The 17,829-nt window shown below is 44.9% G+C and overlaps 1 protein-coding gene across 3 annotated transcripts in view; it reads right to left on the bottom strand.

Annotated features, from left to right (window-relative positions):
- Window positions 1-17,829, bottom strand: part of THSD4 (thrombospondin type 1 domain containing 4) — a 680,148-nt gene that overhangs the window by 92,468 nt on the left and 569,851 nt on the right. For all 3 annotated transcript variants that reach the window (XM_075897742.1, XM_075897743.1, XM_075897744.1), the window contains 3 exons: window positions 16,620-16,716; window positions 15,462-15,704; window positions 1,583-1,712 (listed from right to left, as the gene is read on the bottom strand). In XM_075897742.1, the coding sequence (XP_075753857.1) occupies window positions 1,583-1,712; window positions 15,462-15,704; window positions 16,620-16,716 (470 nt within the window). The remainder of the gene's footprint in view (window positions 1-1,582; window positions 1,713-15,461; window positions 15,705-16,619; window positions 16,717-17,829) is intronic.

The following is a 17,829-nucleotide window of genomic DNA, read 5'->3' as shown; positions in this document are numbered from 1 at the left end:
GCTGGATTAACTCTTCTGTGGGCCCAGGACTATTAATTTTTGTGGGGTTTCTGTATACAAGTCTTTTTTTCCTAATTTAAAACAAAATGACCACTTGTGGGGCAGACACTCATGGCTTCCCCTATTTTCCAGGGTGGGGCCAAAAATAAGGGGTTCAGAGTGGAGGGGGCTACAGGCTGGGGCAAAGTTTTGGGGTGCAGGAAGAGTAAGGGCTCTGTCTGAGGGTACAGGCTCTGGGGTGGGTCTGGAGAGGAGGGATTTGGGATGCAGGAAGGGCTCAGGCCAGGAGGTTGGGATGGAAGTGTGGGTTCTGGGTGGGAGTGGGTTCAGGGCTGAGATGTGGGGTCAGGGAAGGAGTTAGAGTGTGGGAGGGGGCTCAGGACAGGGTCATTTACCTCAGGCAACTCTCATTTGGTGGTGCAGAGGGGCTGAGGCTGCTGCCAGCATGTCTCTGGGGTGGAGGGGTTTCATATGACTCCAGGCACTTCCCTTACCTGCAGACACCGTCCCCCCAGATTCCACTGGCTGCAGTTCCCAAACAATGGGAGCTGTGAGGGCGGGGGCACATGTGGACAGAGCTTCCCCCAATGAGCCAACGGGACCAGGCAGGGTTGGATTAACACAGGTGCTTTAGGGGCTGCAAGCCAGGCCCCGGGCTAGAGTGGCTCTGCACAGAGATCTTTTTCCGGGGCCTACCTGCTGGGGAGGAAAGAAGCTGGCGCAGAGCGACGCCGCGGGAGCAGTCGCAGACAGGGGCCCTACAGAGTGTCTGAGACAGGACTGACTCACCCGACACTTACCCTTGTCTCAGCGTGTAGGCAAGGCCCAAGTGTGCAGCGCTCTGCAGTGCTAACTACCTTTGGGCGGATGCGGAGTGCGCTGCCTGGGAGGAGCTGTTCTGAATCGCGGCAGTTAGCTGCTGATCACTGGCTCCTAGAGGGAAGCGCCTTGTAGTGCCGGGCACATTTAGGTCTAGCTCAGTGAGGTGGAAAGAAGCTGGGGGGCTGCCATCTGGGGATCCAGTCTACGGTGCTAGAACTGGGTGGGGCTGCATCCAGAGAGCAGAGAACCTGTTGCAAGGGTCACTCTCGTGGGGGGCTGCAAAGGGACATAAGGCATCACTCGACAGGATGGGGGGAATGCAGCCTGATGATTCTGTCTAAAGCTGGTGCGAACAGTGGAGATCTACTCTAGAAGAAGGGCAGCAGGAAGCCTCTCTCTCGGCAAGAACACGCAGTGGACTAGGGGAGAGATCACGGGGCAGTGCACCCCCAAATATTGCTGTTCAGAAGGGGCTGCACTTAGCCCATTGCAAATGATCCCCGGTCTCACCCAATCCCTTATCTCACATGGCATAACAGTCCTGGGATGCAAGATAAATTGCTATGGGCACCACTTCCTCAGAAAGGAGCACAAGCTACCTCCGGCCCCAGGTAGCCATCAGCCGCACTCCATGTCACAAGTGGAAAATACTTGAGATGTTCACCCTGTTTTCCTATTTAAAACAGCTACTCCTCCTTTGTCTAAGCTTCAGTGATACTGCTCCCTTCTCTTCCCCATATATTTTCTGGCACTGTCTTACAAGGCTGGGCACGGGAAGATGTTGCAGGCTTCTTCTTCTGGTGTGGGCTTAGTGCTGATGTCACAATAACTCTCAGGCACCTCCTCATGTGAGATTCTGTTTACACAGCGGAGGATTGGGTATCGTGACCCTGAAATGGAAAAAAAACCTCCAGTAAAACATTCAATATATATGTGGTTTAGCTACGGCAACAGGATCTAGTGCAGAAAACCTAAACACAAGAGAGCAAAATGACAAGGAAACCAGGCCAGATTAGTAGTTTATCCGATGTACATAAACACAGATAAACACAAGTGGAAGATGAATGCTTTGCTGCTTAAAGTAACACATCAACTGGAGATGCCTGCAAATACAATGCATAGCATAGCTTTGCAATAGAGGTTGAGGAAAATGCTGTGGTTTTGCTCCATTACCTGTGTATGGGGAGAACAGTGCCTACCGTGGGCCTGCACTTGATTTAAAAGATGCCGTCCAGCAGCCTGAACTCAGGACTGGGAACAGGAACTCGTGGGCACTAATCCAGCCTCTGTATCAAATTCCTTTTCTTTTTGCTTTTGGGAAAGTGACTTACTTCAGGATTAACATCAATTAAATGAGGACGTAAAAAATATTACCTATCTCAATGAAGTGTTGTGAGGCTTCATGAGTTAATGCTTTAGGGATAACAAGTACTGGATAGCTGTTAAGTATTTTTATTTCTCTCTCTCTCTCTCTCTTTTTTAAACTGTTTAGTCTCTTTAGTTAAGTTTTGCACCAGGCAGAAAGGCAGAGACTTCCTCTGCTTGTGTACCTTGTCCCTCAATTTCCATTAATCTGGGAATTTTCACCATTTCCACCAGCTCAGAGACTCACACAGTTCTAGTCCTGAGGTCAAAGAAGAGTTTGTACAAATTCCCTCAAAGCCCACAGAGTTATTTCTCATTTCTGCTGCACTGTTCCAAAGATCCTTGTCAAACTTTTCCATTGCCATCTGTAGCCAATTTATTCTACTTCTATGAGACTCATAAGGCATTTTCTTCAATAGAGTGTCATAAGGAAAAGCACCCCAAATCACTAGCAACTTTTGAATACTGAAGCCCTGTTAGTATGGAGACTTATGGTGGACAAAAAAAATAGAGTGTGAAATTAAATTCTGATCTGAAAAGGAAAGATCTCGGTTAGGTTAGAAGTACGTTTATACCTCAAAATGAACTGACCACAAAGAGAATACATAATTAAAACAGCAACGCAGATAAATTGTTTACCCTTCTTTCCAGAGACATATCCTGACATTCTGTCTGTATTTTACTAACTTCTCTCCGTATTTAGGGTTTGATTCTGTTTTCCATTGAAGACAACAGAAGTTTTGCCATTGGCCTCCATGACAGTTGGGGTAGACTTTTATTCCTGAAGTAAAACTAGGGTAAAACTCTACTGAGTCACATTTACGTTAGCCACTGCTGGCTCGGGAATTTAGGGAAGAACAGTAGAAGAGAAGAGAATACAAAGGTCTGTAGAGTCCCCAGTGGGTTATCAGACACACACACATCTATCAGATCATAATAAACCAAAATTAAATTCATTCACAAGTTTAATTTTCATGCCAATGGTTTGAATCGAGATACCGGAAGGCTGGGTCATTATCAACCAACCAAACAATGAAGGTGTCGATAGTTCTTTGTCTGTGTAGATTCTGGTGTTAGTACTCTTCCTCCCTAAATGCTAACTAATAGTTGTTATCTGCTTCTTTTAACTATCCTGTCTTTAGATGTTTTGCTTGTTAAATACCAGCTCGGTTTTCTCTTTGATATTTATATACCCACTGTCTCTTTTTGTCCCCCGCCCCTCCCGTTTTTTTCCTTCCTCCTCCCCACCTCCCTTCTCCCCTATTTAATTTTGGTTCTGACATCCAACACTTTGGTCATATGAAAAAGTGTGCTGTGCCCAAGAAAGCTCACGATACCATCCATGTGTTTTGCTAGTCTTTAAAGTGCTATCATACTATTTGTTGTTTTTAAACTTTATCGGCTACCCCTCTGAAGCTATCAGATCATGTTTATGCTTCATCAAGCAGACTCTTGTTGCAGCTTTCCACAGATCACATTGCATGGCTCCTACTCTTACCCCAGACTAGCAGTTCTTCCTGCTATATCAGGACTCTTGAAGGTACAATCCTTTACAGGCAGTCCCCGGGTTACGTACAAGATAGGGACTGTAGGTTTGTTCTTAAGTTGAATTTGTATGTAAGTCGGAACTGGCATCCAGATTCAGCCGCTGCTGAAACTGATCAGTTTCAACAGCGGCTGAATCTGGACACCAGTTCCGACTTACATACAGATTCAGCTTAAGAAACCCAGGCGTCCCCAAGTCAGCTGCTGCTGAAACTGATCAGCAGCTGATTCCAGGAAGCTTGGGGCAGAGCAACTCTGCCTCGGGCTTCCTGTAGTCAGCACTGGTCAGTTTCAGCAGCGGCTGACTTGGGGACGCCTGGGGCAGAGCAGCTGGGGTGCTGCTGGGTTGGTCCAGTAGCGCCAAGGAGCGGTGCTGCGGGACCAACCGGCAGCGCCCCACCTGCTCTACCACAGGCCCCGGGCTTTGCTCCACGTCTCCCTGGTCTGCTGGGGGGGGGGGGGGCACTAGCTGCGTCCCCCCCCCAGCAGACCAGGGAGACGCTGAGCAAAGCCGCGGAGGACCCGGGCCGGACCCGCGGCGCTTCCAGATCAGCACCGCAGGTCTGGCCCAGGTCCTCCGCCGCTTTGCTCCCAGTCTCCCTGGTCTGCTGGCTTCCCCAGCAGACCAGGGAGACGGGGAGCAGCTTTTCTCGCCCAGGAGGAGGCGGGGAGCGGGACCAGGCGTCCCGCCGCTCCAGTCCTCCGGGGCGAGAAAATCCCCGTTCGTAACTGCGGATCCGACATAAGTCGGATCCGCCTAACTCGGGGACTGCCTGTACATGGTAAGAGATCAAAACACCAAAGAGAATTTACTTCCTCAGAGGAAAGAGAAGCAAATCCATACAGGAACGATGTGAGAAAGTAGGGCAGAAGATATTAGCGTGGCAGCTTAATTCCTTTCTTTCACTATAAAATATGCTTGCCTTTATTTTAGAATCAAACTATGTGTCCAGAGTGCAGCAACCCGGCTGGATGTTACAGGGAGCAGCACAGGTTGCAGGAGGCACCAGAAAACCAGGTTGTATACAAATACCAAGAAAACTAGCTGCTCCTCTCTGACTAGTTCTCTTATCAACGAGCAATTTAGCTGTAGAAATATGGAGTCCTCTCCTGTTATTATCCAGCATGTAACATATAAAACATACACATGCAGAAATCAAAACTGCATAACTCTTTGTAAAATCCAAATCACACAGTTAAAAGCCTGCACAACTATGAAATTGGATCATTTGCTGACAATATGTAGCTATCTCTTTTTGCTTTTGGTGTATGTGCAGGGAAGAGTGAACAAGAGTTAATTGTAATAGCAACCCCTGGAACATCTTGCCTAATGTGGTATAAATTAGAAGCTTATTATGCTGAGTCCATCCATACTGCCACTGGCTTATATGATTGCTGACCATGCAGACTTAGGTCACTGATTTGAATTCTTGGTCTGCTCCAGCTCCTCCTCTATTTAATTATATACTTGAATCTGCAGTTTAAGTCCAGCATCTGTTATTAACTAGCCCACATTCCTACCTCCCAGTGTTCTAAATCTCAATTTTAATGGTAATGTTTGGTCATTAATGAAAAGTTTTTAACTGTGTTAAAACATTTTCTCTCTCTGTCTCTCTGGGTTCATCTTTACTGCAGCGTTATTTCAGAATGATATTATTTCAAAATAACATAGCATGCATCTACACAGCAAGCAGTTATTTCGGAAATTAGCAGTAGGGATATATTACCGACCACCTGACCAGGATAGCGATACTGACATTGAAATGCTGAGGGAGATTAGAGAGGCTACCAAAATAAAGAACTCTATAATAATGGGGGATTTTAATTACCCACATATTGACTGGATACGTGTCACCTCAGGAAGAGAAGTGGAGATAAAATTTCTCAATGGCTTAAATGACTGCTTCTTGGAGCAGCTGGTGCAGGAACCCACAAGGGGAGAGGCAATTCTCGATTTAGTCCTGAGTGGAGCGCAGGATCAGGTCCAGGATATAACCGTTACAGGACCGCTTGGGAATAGTGACCATAATATAATAACATTCAACATTCCTGTGGTGGGAAGAACACCTCAGCAGTCCAGCACCCTGGCATTTAATTTCAAAAAGGGGAATTACACAAAAATGAGGAGGTTAGTTAAACAGAAATTAAAAGGCACAGAAACTAGAGCCAAATCCCTGAAAGCTGCATGGAAACTTTTTAAAGACACCATAGCAGAAGCCCAACTTAAATGTACACCCCAAATTAAAAAACATAGCAAGAGACCTAAAAAAGAGTCACCGTGGCTTAACCACCATGTAAAAGAAGCAGTGAGGGACAAAAAGTTATCTTTTAAGAAGTGGAAGTCCAATCCTAGTGAGAGGAGGTGGGAGAAGGGAAGAGAGAGGCTGGGAGAGGGGAGGGCAACTAAAATGATCAGGGGTTGGGAACAGGTCCCATATGAAGAGAGGCTAAAGAGACTGGGACTTTTCAGCTTAGAAAAGAGGAGGCGGAGGGGGGACAGGATAGAGGTCTCTAAAAGCAGGAGTTGGGTGGAGATGGTGCATACAGAAAAGTTCTTCATTAGTACCCATAAAGAAAGACTAGAGGACACCAAAGGAAAGGAATGGGTAGCAGGCTTCAAACTATTAAGAGAAAGTTGTTCTTCACAAAGCAAAGAGTCAACCTGTGGAACTCCTTGCTGCAGGAGGCTGTGAAGGCTAGAGCTGGAACAGAGTTTAAAGGGAAGTGAGATCAAGTCATGGAGGTTGGGTCCATGGAGTGGTATTAGCCAGGGGGTAGGAGTGGTGTCCCTGCCCAAGGTTTATGGAAGGCTGGAGAGGGATGGCACGAGACAAATGGCTTGGTCACTGTCTTCGGTCCATCCCCTCCAGGGTCCCTAGTGTTGGCCGCTGTCGGCAGACAGGCTACTGGGCTAGATGGACCTTTGGTCTGACCCAGGACGTCCACTGTAAGCTCAGGGCTCAGGGTCGGGGGTCTCAGTGGACCCCCTTGATTCTCTTGCACACCTGCTCCTGGGTGGCCAGGCTGGCAGCTCTCCTGCCCAAGCCGGCCACTTTCCTGTGCCTAGTGCGGAGAGCGTGGACGAGGTCCACAATGTCCGCACTAGCCCAGGTGGGTGCCCGCCTTTTGCGGTCCCGGGCAAGCCGCCAGCCTGGTCCCGGGAAGAGGGGGAGGGCTGGGGGGCATCGGGTGGGTGGCTCGATCCGTGCCAGGTGCAGGGTCTGCTGGCTGGGTGCTGGCAGGCTTGCACCAGGCACCGTAGCCAGCCTGTGCCCCTTTAAGGGGTCTGGGGCCGGGAGGGGGGCAGTAGAGTTTCCCTGGTGTTGGCCAGAGTGGCCACCAGGGAAACCTGGGGAGGGCTAGCCTCCCACTAGTTTGAATTAAGGAGCTACACACCCCTTAATTCGAACTAGCTAGTTCGAACTAGGCTTAATCCTCGTGGAATGAGGATTACCTAGTTCGAACTAAGCGCTCCATTAGTTCGAATTAAATTCGAACTAACGGAGCGCTAGTGTAGCGCCTATGAAAGTTAGTTCGAACTAACTTTGTAGTGTAGACATACCCTGAGGGGGGATATGATAGAGGTCTATACAATCATGAGTGGTGTGGAGAGGGCAGATAAAGAAAAGTTATTTATTAGTTCCCTAAATAGAAGAACTAGAGGACACCAAATGAAATTAATGGGGAGCAGGTTTAAAGCTAATAAAAGAAAGTTCTTCTTCACACAGCGTGTAGTCAACCTGTGGAACTCCTTGCCAGAGAAGGCTGTGAAGGCTAGGACTATAATAGAGTTTAAAGAGAAGCTAGATAATTTCATGGAGGTTAGGTGCATAAAAGGCTATTAGCTAGGGGATAAAATGGTGTCCTTGGCCTCTGTCTGTCAGAGGCTGGAGCGGGATGACAGGAGACAAATCGCTTGATCATTGTCTTCAGTCCACTCTCTCTGGAGCGCCTGGTGTTGGCCACTGTTGGTAGACAGGCTACTGGGCTAGATGGACCTTTGGTCTGACCCAGTACGGCCATTCTTATGTTCTTATGTTATTAATATTTCAAGCTGGAGGACTTCTTACTCTGACTCCTATAACCCTCATTTCACAAGGAGTAAGGGAAGTCGAAAGGGGAGTGTGCTTCCTTTGACTTCCTGCTGTGTAGACAGTGTCTAAAGTCAAATTAAGCTATTTCGACTTCAGTGATGCAATTGGCGTAGCTGAAGTTGCATAGCTTAATTTGACTTTTGCCCTGCAGTGTAGACGTGCCCTCTGTATGTGTGTGTGACAGACAGAGAGAGAGAGACAGTGTGCACACAGTACATGCAAATAACTGTGTTTTAATTGATCTACACTAAAGTTTTGTAATAGCTTTAACTAACGCCCATGATTTAAATAAAATAAGGGTGGTTCTCCTTAATGCTAACTGTTGGCTGACATGATGGCATTTGCAATAAAGGAAATTAAAAGCTTACACATCTGCCCAACGTACATTCAGCCAGCAATATATTTAAATGAGACGTATCTAAAATGCTAATTTACAATAAAATTGTGTCGGAGCTATCTTCATTCTCCCAGTTCTAGTAGATAGTGGGTAATTTAGCAATCAGCAGGATACTCTGCTCATTAACTTTCTTTATGAATTTGTTCTTTCAGTTAAGAACATGAGGCATACTGAGTAACACTGTCACTACATTTTATATAGTATTCATAGCCAGATTCACTGTAAAGAGTTTCCATTGACTGCTAAACTAAGGACTAGATTGGGGTTTTAAGTCACAGTTGGTGCTGGTGGACAGGGAAGGAGGACTGCTTTCAGGAGAAGTTTCTGTGGTTCTTGGAAGGTATGAATGAGCAAGGCTCATGCTCTCATATATGTCTGATGCACAGAGTTGGTGCCATACAAATACCCTCTCAGGGGATGGTAGCAGTTTCCACAAACATGGCCCTGGTACTAGAAAGCTACAGCCCAAGACAGATCAGGTGGAACAAGAGTTGGTTGATATTTGTCATCTCGGTAGCCTGGGAGTGAAGAATAAGATAACTGATGTGGGTATGGCTTGCCAGTCTGACTATATGGTTTTAGGCCTGTCCTCCTAATCTAGGTCACAGAGGTTGACAGCCCTGAAGCTCTATTTCTAGAGGCAGATCTGGGTTCCCACAACAGCAGCCATGTTCACAATGAGGATGGTACCAAATTAAAACAATTTTTATTATGACTGGTATTAAGACGGTAAACAATACAAAACACACAGCACTGATGTCACAGATTGATTCAATCATCCTGGAGCACAGCATTAACCAACTTTGGATATAGATATAACTACAGACCAGGGGGACGGGGAGCAAAGCAGAGCAAAGCCACGGAGCCCGAGGGCAGCAGGACAGCCACGGCGCGTCTGGGCTGTCCCGCTGCCCCCGTGCTCCGTGGCTTTGCTCCGGACACCTGTGGTACAGCAGCTGGGGCGCTGCCAGTTGGTCCCGTAGCGCCGCTCTGGGCACTACTGGACCAACCGGGAAGCACCCCAGCTGCTCTGCCCCAGGCGTCCTGATTCAGCCACTGCTGGTCAGATTCAGCAGCGGCTGAATCAGGACGCCTGGGGCAGAGCAGCTGGGGTGCTGCTGGGTTGGTCCAGTAGCGCCGAGGAGCGGTGCTACTGGAGCAACCCAGCAGCACCCCAGCTGCTCTGCCCCAGGCGTCCCCAAGTCAGCCGCTGCTGAAACTGACCAGTGGCTGACTACAGGAAGCCCCTGCCCCGGGCTTCCTGGAATCAGCCGCTGATCAGTTTCAGCAGCAGCTGACTTGGGGATGTCTGGGGTTCTTAAGTTGAATCTGTATGTAAGTCAGAACTGGCGGTCAGTTTCAGCAGCGGCTCAATCTGGACGCCAGTTCCGACTTACATACAGATTCAACTTAAGAACAAACCTACAGTCCCTATCTTGTACGTAACCCGGGGACTGCCTGTACTTATCTAAGTATACAGATATAATTACCAACTATAATTCCATACTCTCATACCTTGTCCCAGGAGACCTGGACCTTAGAAGGGCAAGCCTCCTTCCACTGGTAGAACTTGGGTCTCAGTGAAAGGTGGAGGATTGAAACTTAGAAGCTGAGAATCTTAGAATAAGAGAAGTGAAGCATCAAGCTTTGAAAGATGTGAAGGAGATAAATACTTGATGAGGAAGAAGATTCCTCTCTCTCAACTACTGCAATAGCATTTTGTAGACCTCTTTGGGTGCATTTACACTGCACCCATAGGTTGAAATAAGGTACGCAATTTGAGCTACTCAAAATGTGTATCTTATTTCAATCTAATTTTGAAATAGCTTACTTGAAAATATGGTGCTATCTACACCGCTCCAAATTTCAAAATAAGGTGCTATTCCAAAACATCCCTTAATCCTCATGGAATGAGGGTTACAGGGACGGTGGAATAGCATACCCGTTATTTTGAAAGAAATTTCAAAATAACGTGCACATTTAAAGATGTGGAATAGTTATTTCAGGATACTTCCGGTATCCTAATATAGGCTACGTGTAGATAGTGGCGCTTTGCGTCATCTATAACCCAAACCCTTAATGCCAAGAACAGATTTTTGCACCCTGAGATATTGTGGGTACACATACTTGATTGTATGATGATATTGGGACATCTTTTGAATATGTATGAATAAGATTACTCAACGCCCCTCTTGGACCAGTACCCTGAAGTGGGAAAAGCAAGAACATTGCAGTTGGGTGCAATGCCTTCTGTTTCCTTGATCAGGATGTCATTTTGCCTGGGTCTTGCATTTTTGGGCCTCATTTTATATCTCACGAGGCGGTGAATCACATATCTTACCCTGTCCAGCCGATATGTATGTTCTGACCAAACTGAAGATTTCACCACAAAGCCTTTCACAACTTCTAAGGAGATATTAAGGATATTTAGTTTAATTTCTAAAAAAGATATTAATCCTTACTTACACACTACACTACTGCTAAAGCCAACTTCATACAGGGTAAATCCCGTAGCTTTGCATTACTGCCAGAATATAGTAAAAGGGATAAGATAGGAAAGTATAGATTTGCAGGCTAAACTGAAAAATATTTTTTATAAAGATGAATAAAATAAAAAGTCAGTGAAAAGTACATCCAATATTTATAGTTTTTAATTACAAATCAATCATTTTCTTCTCCTTTTTCCTTGATTCCAATCTGCCCTGGAATGAAAGAGAGGGCGTATCTAGACTACGCGGATTGGTCAAAAGAGGATATGCAAATTGCATGGGAAAGCAGAGCATTCGAAAGTGAAATTAATTAAGACGTGGCTTTTTCAGCGAACTGCCCCGTGTGTAAAAAAGCTGCTTTTCCTCAAAAAAAGGAGGTTTATACGGCTTTTCGACTGGGGGAAAGGGGAGTTTGCTGAAAAAGCTGTGTCTTAATTACTTTCACTTTCGAAACTCTGCTTTCGAAAGTGCAATTGGAAGAAGATATGCAAATTCCCGCAGAATTTGCCTATCTTCTTTCGACCATTCCCTATAGTCTAGATGAGCCCAGAATGACTGTCATTTAGGGGCATTTCTTTTTTTCCTTCTTCCTTTTGTGAGTCAATGACTTTTCAGAGTCGGGGAACTAGTGAAAAATTATAGAGTAGGAAAAGAAGAAACAGACAAAAAATAAACAAACAAACAGGCCAAAAAAAGAAGGAAAACAATGCACTTTTTTTCCAGTTGAAAAGAAGGCAAATGTGGAAAAATGAAAATCTGAAAAATTACCAAAAAAAAATCTCAGATTGTTTTAAAAAAGCAATTAAAATGGTCCTTAAAAACTCTGCAAAAATGGAAACTACTTCAAAATTTGAACTTTGTTTCAAAAAATTCTTTAGCCTCTCTTTACCATTTCATTTTGGGTAGAGAGAGCAAAAACCTGTTGGATCTCAACTGCCTTGGAATATTATATGGACACAGGTAGTCAACCAAGTAACTTAGGCCTAGTTTTGTAACAAATGTTCAATACTATCAGCAAATTATAGTATTCCCAATACAATATACTTCAGCAGATTAAATGTGATAGAGTGCGGGACACAAGTTTAGGACCTAGGGAAGGTATATTTATTTCAGACATTCCTCCTCTATAATTGCATGCAGTAAAGTCTCAGTTTAATACAGGGGTGGGCAATAATTTTTAGTGGGGGGCCACTCCAAGATTTTGGAAAGTGGCCGCACTTTTCTGTGGAGGGGCTGCAGGGTCTAGGTTGGAGGTTGCACGTGGTACAGGATTGGGGTGTAGGAGATGGTGTGGGGTCAGAGTGTTTGGGTGGAGGAAGGGGTTGTGACCCGGGTCTGCGGATTGGGGTGTAGGGTCACGGAGGGAGTGAGTGCAGGAGAGGATTCTGGCCTGGGGAGGGGTGTGGGAGGAGGTACAGAGTCTGAGAGGGAGTAGTCACCTGGGACAGGGGTTGCAGAGGGTTTGGTTGGTGATCTGGGGGAGGGAGCTGGGGTCCAGGAGGGGTTGGGGTGCCAGAGGCAGGTGCTGGCTGGGAGGAATTTACCTGTGTGTCTCCTGGCCAGCAGGCTGCAGCACCCCCAAGGCAGGCTGGGCTCCCCGCCTGCTGCAGCCCAGCCCACTTGAAAAGGCTCCCTCCACGTGGCTCTCTACTCTGGCGAGGGGGGGGGAGGCTTTCACTGCATCAGTCTCTCAGACCAATCTCTCAGCTCTGATTGGCTGGCTGTTTCCAGCCAATAGTAGTTGAGAGATTGGCAGAGGTCAGTTCTTATTGGCCAGTTGTTTCTGGCCAATAGGGGCTGAGGATTGGACTGGGGGCAGGGAGATCGCACGAAGCCTCCTCCTCCCTGCAGAGCAGAGTGCCGCAGGGAATGTGTTTTAAATCGCGGCAGCTACATGTGCTTGCGGGTTCCCGCAGGGGAGTCCACGGGCTCGACCGGGTGGCTTGGTGGGCTAGATCCAGATCCGGCTCCCGAGCCATGTTTTGCCCAGCCCTGGTTTAATAGCATGCTGACGCTTTCCTGGGATATTATATTTTTCTAGTGTTTTACTGTTTAATTTGGATTCAGATTCCATGGATGTTTCTGCTGTCAGATATTTAAAAACAGCAACATTCTGATCATAGCAAACACAAAGGAAAGTTTCCAACATTCTTCCTGTGAAGCAAATGAACTTTTTTTTACACCTGTTTACGTGCAGATTTTATTGATTTATTGATTGAATACTCCAACACTCGGTTCCTTTGCACAGAAACTTCAGCTTCCACCTTCTGAAAATATGATGGTCCTGATCCTCATTGTTTATAAGAGAGTTTATGTCTATTGACAGTGGCAGAGGATCCTGCCCACGTACCCTAATCTAAAAGCCAATTCCTAGAGCCATACAAAACAATTCTGCTTTACATTCACTGTCTTTCCCTTCCCCTCCCACCACTGCAAAGAGTCAGACCCTCAAGAGTTCTGATGTTAATAGGCTATGATTTTAGTACTGTACCATTTCCACCATAATTTCCCTGAGTAGGTCGGACTTCCCAGTGATTGTCCTGGACCAGCAAGGAATAACAACAAAAAAGAGAGCATTTGATGCACAGTGTTTAATGACCAGCTTTCCTGCTTATCATTTGAATTCATTATGATGATGATGTGCATAAGGATCAACGTGGCATTAATATTTCATGTGCTACCTCAGCTTCTTATCTTGGAGCAAGGAAAGAGCCCTAAGGAAAACTAACTAACATTTTCCCCCACAGGAAACAGGTTTGCAGAACAGTCATCTCTCTCTAACAGCTCAGTATTCTCAGTAGCAGAAGACACTATCAAGTCCCTATAAATCACCACCTTTAATTGCCTTTTCCCAGCTCAGGAATATTCTCGATTCCAGAAAGATATTACTTTTCCTCTAGGTCCAAATTTAAATTGTCCTTTATTCTAGCTCAGACGAACCACAATATTCCCAGCAGCTTTAATTATATGGAACTTATAGAGGTGAGGTTTTTTAGGTATACTAGTATCCCTGACACACACCTCAGTGGCCCATCTCTCAGAAAGCCCTTCCAGTCTATAAAAAGATTAGCTAGGGGGACTGTAGTGACCATACATAGAGTTAAGCTTACTGGTGGCAGGATTTCTCAGGTGAGCTTCCCTATCAGTAGAATTTACTCCCCTCGGAGGTCTGTTTGAGCATGACGGAAGACACTTTCATTTGGTTTAGACTATATTTTATTTTGATTGTTTGTATAATTTACTCTTGGGATTTATTCCACATAAAAAGGTCAGTATGTACTACAGCACCCAAATTTTGGTTATTTTTAAATATAATTTGCTGATTTCCAAATAGGAAAAGGCTGTTCAGCTGCTATAGCAAAAGAGGCTCTAAAGCATTAAAACATTTTTTGAACTTCACAAATGTCTAGAAACTATACATTAGTTAGTCTTTAAAGTGCTACATAGTCCTGTATTTTGTTTCAGCTACACCAGACTAACACGGCTACATTTCTATCACTATATATTCTACTGTCTCTTATTCTTAAATAGCCAGGTCCTACCACCTGTTCTGTAAAATGTATCACTAACTTTGTCAAAAACATCAATACCCCTGTTCCTACCACTGGCTATTTCAACCAACCGTCTATGCTCCATCATGCAAAAGGTTCATTAAAGGGATAGAACCTGCCAAAAGGTGTAATTCACACCACTTATATTGTAATGGCATCTAACTGGCAAATGGAGCTCTGAAATGAACAGCAGTGGAGGAATCACTGCCAGTAAAGGTGCAATCCAGGCAAAGAGCAGGAAGATACAGACAGAGGTGCAAGAAGGACCAATGAAAGTGGAGAATTTAAACAAATGAGGAAAGGGAACCAAAGAATGCTGAGGATTAATGGTAGTGCTTCAGGGAAACATAAGAGAAGCAACTTGGGGCAATTTTCCTCAGCCATAAAAGACTGCAATAGTTCTCATTTCAGCAACAATGTCATATTTGGTTTTGTAATTAGGCTTTGAAGAATAACATTTATATCAGTAAACAACACACACACACACACCTCTGAAAAATATTTTCATCAATAATAATGGAAATTTACAGACCAGCAAAGAAAGAAAAATGTTGCACAAGAACTTATTAGAATTTGATTTGAGGATGTTTACTATGTGTATTTTGATGGGTATTGACAATTTCTCTTCTAATGGGCATAAAAGCTTTAACTTTTTGAACATCAGTTTATATTGCCATTAAATATTTATGGACTGACCCTACTGCTCCACCGTACCCCCCCAGTAAGAGGCTGCATCCCCACCTCTTCTTGCACCCACTTTTCATTATGCATTGTTGGCTGGTGGTCCATGAAAAGGTCTGCATTGAGCTGGGTGGGCTGCAAGCCAAAAAATTTGGGAACCACTGATTTAAACTGATAAAAAACAAATGCTTAAAAATAAACATCAATATTATCTGTCAAAATGATAAAAAACTGCAGTCTGCCAAGCCTGTTTATAAACTATACGCACCATGCTCTGTTTCTTTTTCTTTTTGAATTATTTTTAGTGACATATATTTGGAACCCATGTTGTGCTACAGATTTGTCTGCCTTTCTCCCAGTGAGAAACAACAGAAAGCAATAGCTCAAACATATGTCTAGTGCATACAGGGATTTGCTGGGCTTTCTAATATCCTCTTTTCCCCCATGTTTTTCTCTCCTGGCCTGGAATCCTCCTGTGTGTGATGTAAACACTGTTCATGCACTAGAAAGCATTTACCTTTCCCACATGAAGTGGTACACTCCGTTGTTCCAACCTGCTTCCAGTTGTGCTCTCGGTTTCGTCGTGGTGGCTGCACAGCAGGCACCTGGTTGTCAGGCTGATGAGAAGGAAACCGTCCTGACTGAATTACAGGAAAGTTGCCTGCTGACTGTCCAGTGTGCATGTCTGTTTCCCTATGCAAATCTTCACGTTTGGGATCTGTACTGTCTGTCACTTCTAACTGACCATTGAATGGCTCCCCTGGGGACAGGACAACAACAAGAAATTAGAAGAGTGAACATCTCCTTCAAACATTAGTGAATGCATTCAGCAATTAGCGACTTCAACAATGGTCTACAGAGATGTCAAGCTTTTATCTCCATATTCAGACTTGCTGGGTTGTTCTGCAGACAAAGATTTTGCTGCTTTTCAATGAGGCACCTGATTCTCAGCAAGCAAACACACACACAAAAGCAGAAATTCTCCAGACATTTTTAGCATGGCTGTTGTGCCTAATGTCAATCAAGTTTCCCAAGGATTTTTTTCACCATGCTCCATGTTCTGTATCTCTGTGTCAAATTCCAGCTGCTCCTCATTAAGAAACAGACCATGTAGCCAATACAAATCTGACGAGGAGAGTCAAGAACCTGAGTAGTAGTACCACATTTGCCTGCCAATTTCTTTTTTTCCCTTTCACAATTGCTGGTACAGTTAACATATTTCCATGCTATCAAATTTTAAATAATTCTGTCTAGAGAAATTTTAGCTTTGGGGGCTTAAACATTTCCACAGGATTACAAGAGCGAAGCTGAGAAAGGTTATTTCAAAATATCAAACTCCAAAAAGAAAGAAAAAGCAATTTAATTTCTGAAATACAGGCACAAACATTCAGCTTATAACAGTAACTGATCAAGAAAAAGTCACAATGTGTTCTTATTCCATGTGACATGTTAAAGACAAAATTACCATTCAAAATGGAACTATGGGACTAGACCCTCAACTGGAGGAAATCAGAGTAAACCCACCGTGGCCAATGGAGTTCCACTGCTTTATATCTGTTGAGCAGTGGGATGAAATCCTGGCCCCACAAAGTCAACAATAACATTTCCATTGATTTCAATCAGGCCAGAATTTTACTTCTGGCTCCTAAAGTTACAGAATGTTAAAGCGATTTACCTGGCCTTCTGTGAGGAGGTAACTGAGGGCTAATGATGTTGGCTTCTGGAATGACATACTCATAATGTATACCTGGGTTAGGCTGCTGATGTATCATCTAAAAGGGAAAAGAGCCAAACAAGTTTTATCCGATTCACTAAAACCACCTATTAGGTTACTCCAGTTTAACAGAAACAGAAATGTAAACCAGTGAACAGCACGATGCTTGCTAGTACCAGAAAAGGCAAAGGTCTGTTTGGTAACATGTTAGTGAAATATGAAAATAACCCATTAGTTTCTGAGAGGCTCAGACAAAAGTAAGGAAAAGATGCATTTCCACACCTGCACACTGCACTACATTGTAATAAGGAGCAGCTGTTACTCAAACGCCGCACTATGTACAGCTACATCATACGCATTTTCTTGGTACAGGTGCAAAATATGAAAATACAGGGGTGTTGTTAAGAGACTTTCACTGAAACACTGGGTGGCGAGAGAAGTTCATATGACAAATGGGCTGAGAATGAAATAACTGACCAGATAGGTAACTGAGAAAAGGAACTAAAGAAGGTGGGGGAGGGGAAGGGAAGGCTTCAAATCCAAATGCTTAAACCCCTGCTAGTTCTCTCCTCAAATGATTGTCAGTTCTATTTGACTAGAGAACACCCAGCTCTTCTGCCTTCCCATTGCATGGGCCCTGTTCCGTTCATTCTGGAGCATCTGGCTCTGAGCACTGTTGGAAGGCAGGGGCTCTATGGGCTAGATCAGTGGTCACCAACCAGTAGTTTGGGATCTGTTGGTAGATCTTGGAACCCATGTCAGGTGATCCTGAGAGGTTTGGCTGGGAAGGCTGTCAAGTGCTGGCACTTCATCTGCCCCTCTCAGTACTGCTGTGCTGCTCCTGCCCTCTTCTGTGGAGTTGTCTCTCACCTCCGGGAGCCTTCTGCTTTCTGTGCAGAGCACAGGAAGAAGAGGAAGGGGGGTGCTGGTGTTAGGGTGCCCCTCCCACCACTCTGTATCCCATCTCTATAGAGCAGAAGGGGGCAGGAGTATTTCAAAGGGACGTTGTTAAGGGCCCAAAAGCAAACAATTCCGCTGTGTAGGAAAGATAGAAAATATGGCAAAAGACCAGCTTGGCTTAACAAGGAGATCTTGCATGATCTCAAAATAAAAAAGGAGTCCTATAAAAAATGGAAACTAGGACAAATAACAAAGGATGAATATAGGCAAG

Source organism: Pelodiscus sinensis, chromosome 14, assembly GCF_049634645.1.
Source record: "Pelodiscus sinensis isolate JC-2024 chromosome 14, ASM4963464v1, whole genome shotgun sequence".
In the NCBI taxonomy this organism is placed as follows: domain Eukaryota; kingdom Metazoa; phylum Chordata; order Testudines; family Trionychidae; genus Pelodiscus; species Pelodiscus sinensis.
This window is presented reverse-complemented; position numbering and strand designations above follow the sequence as displayed.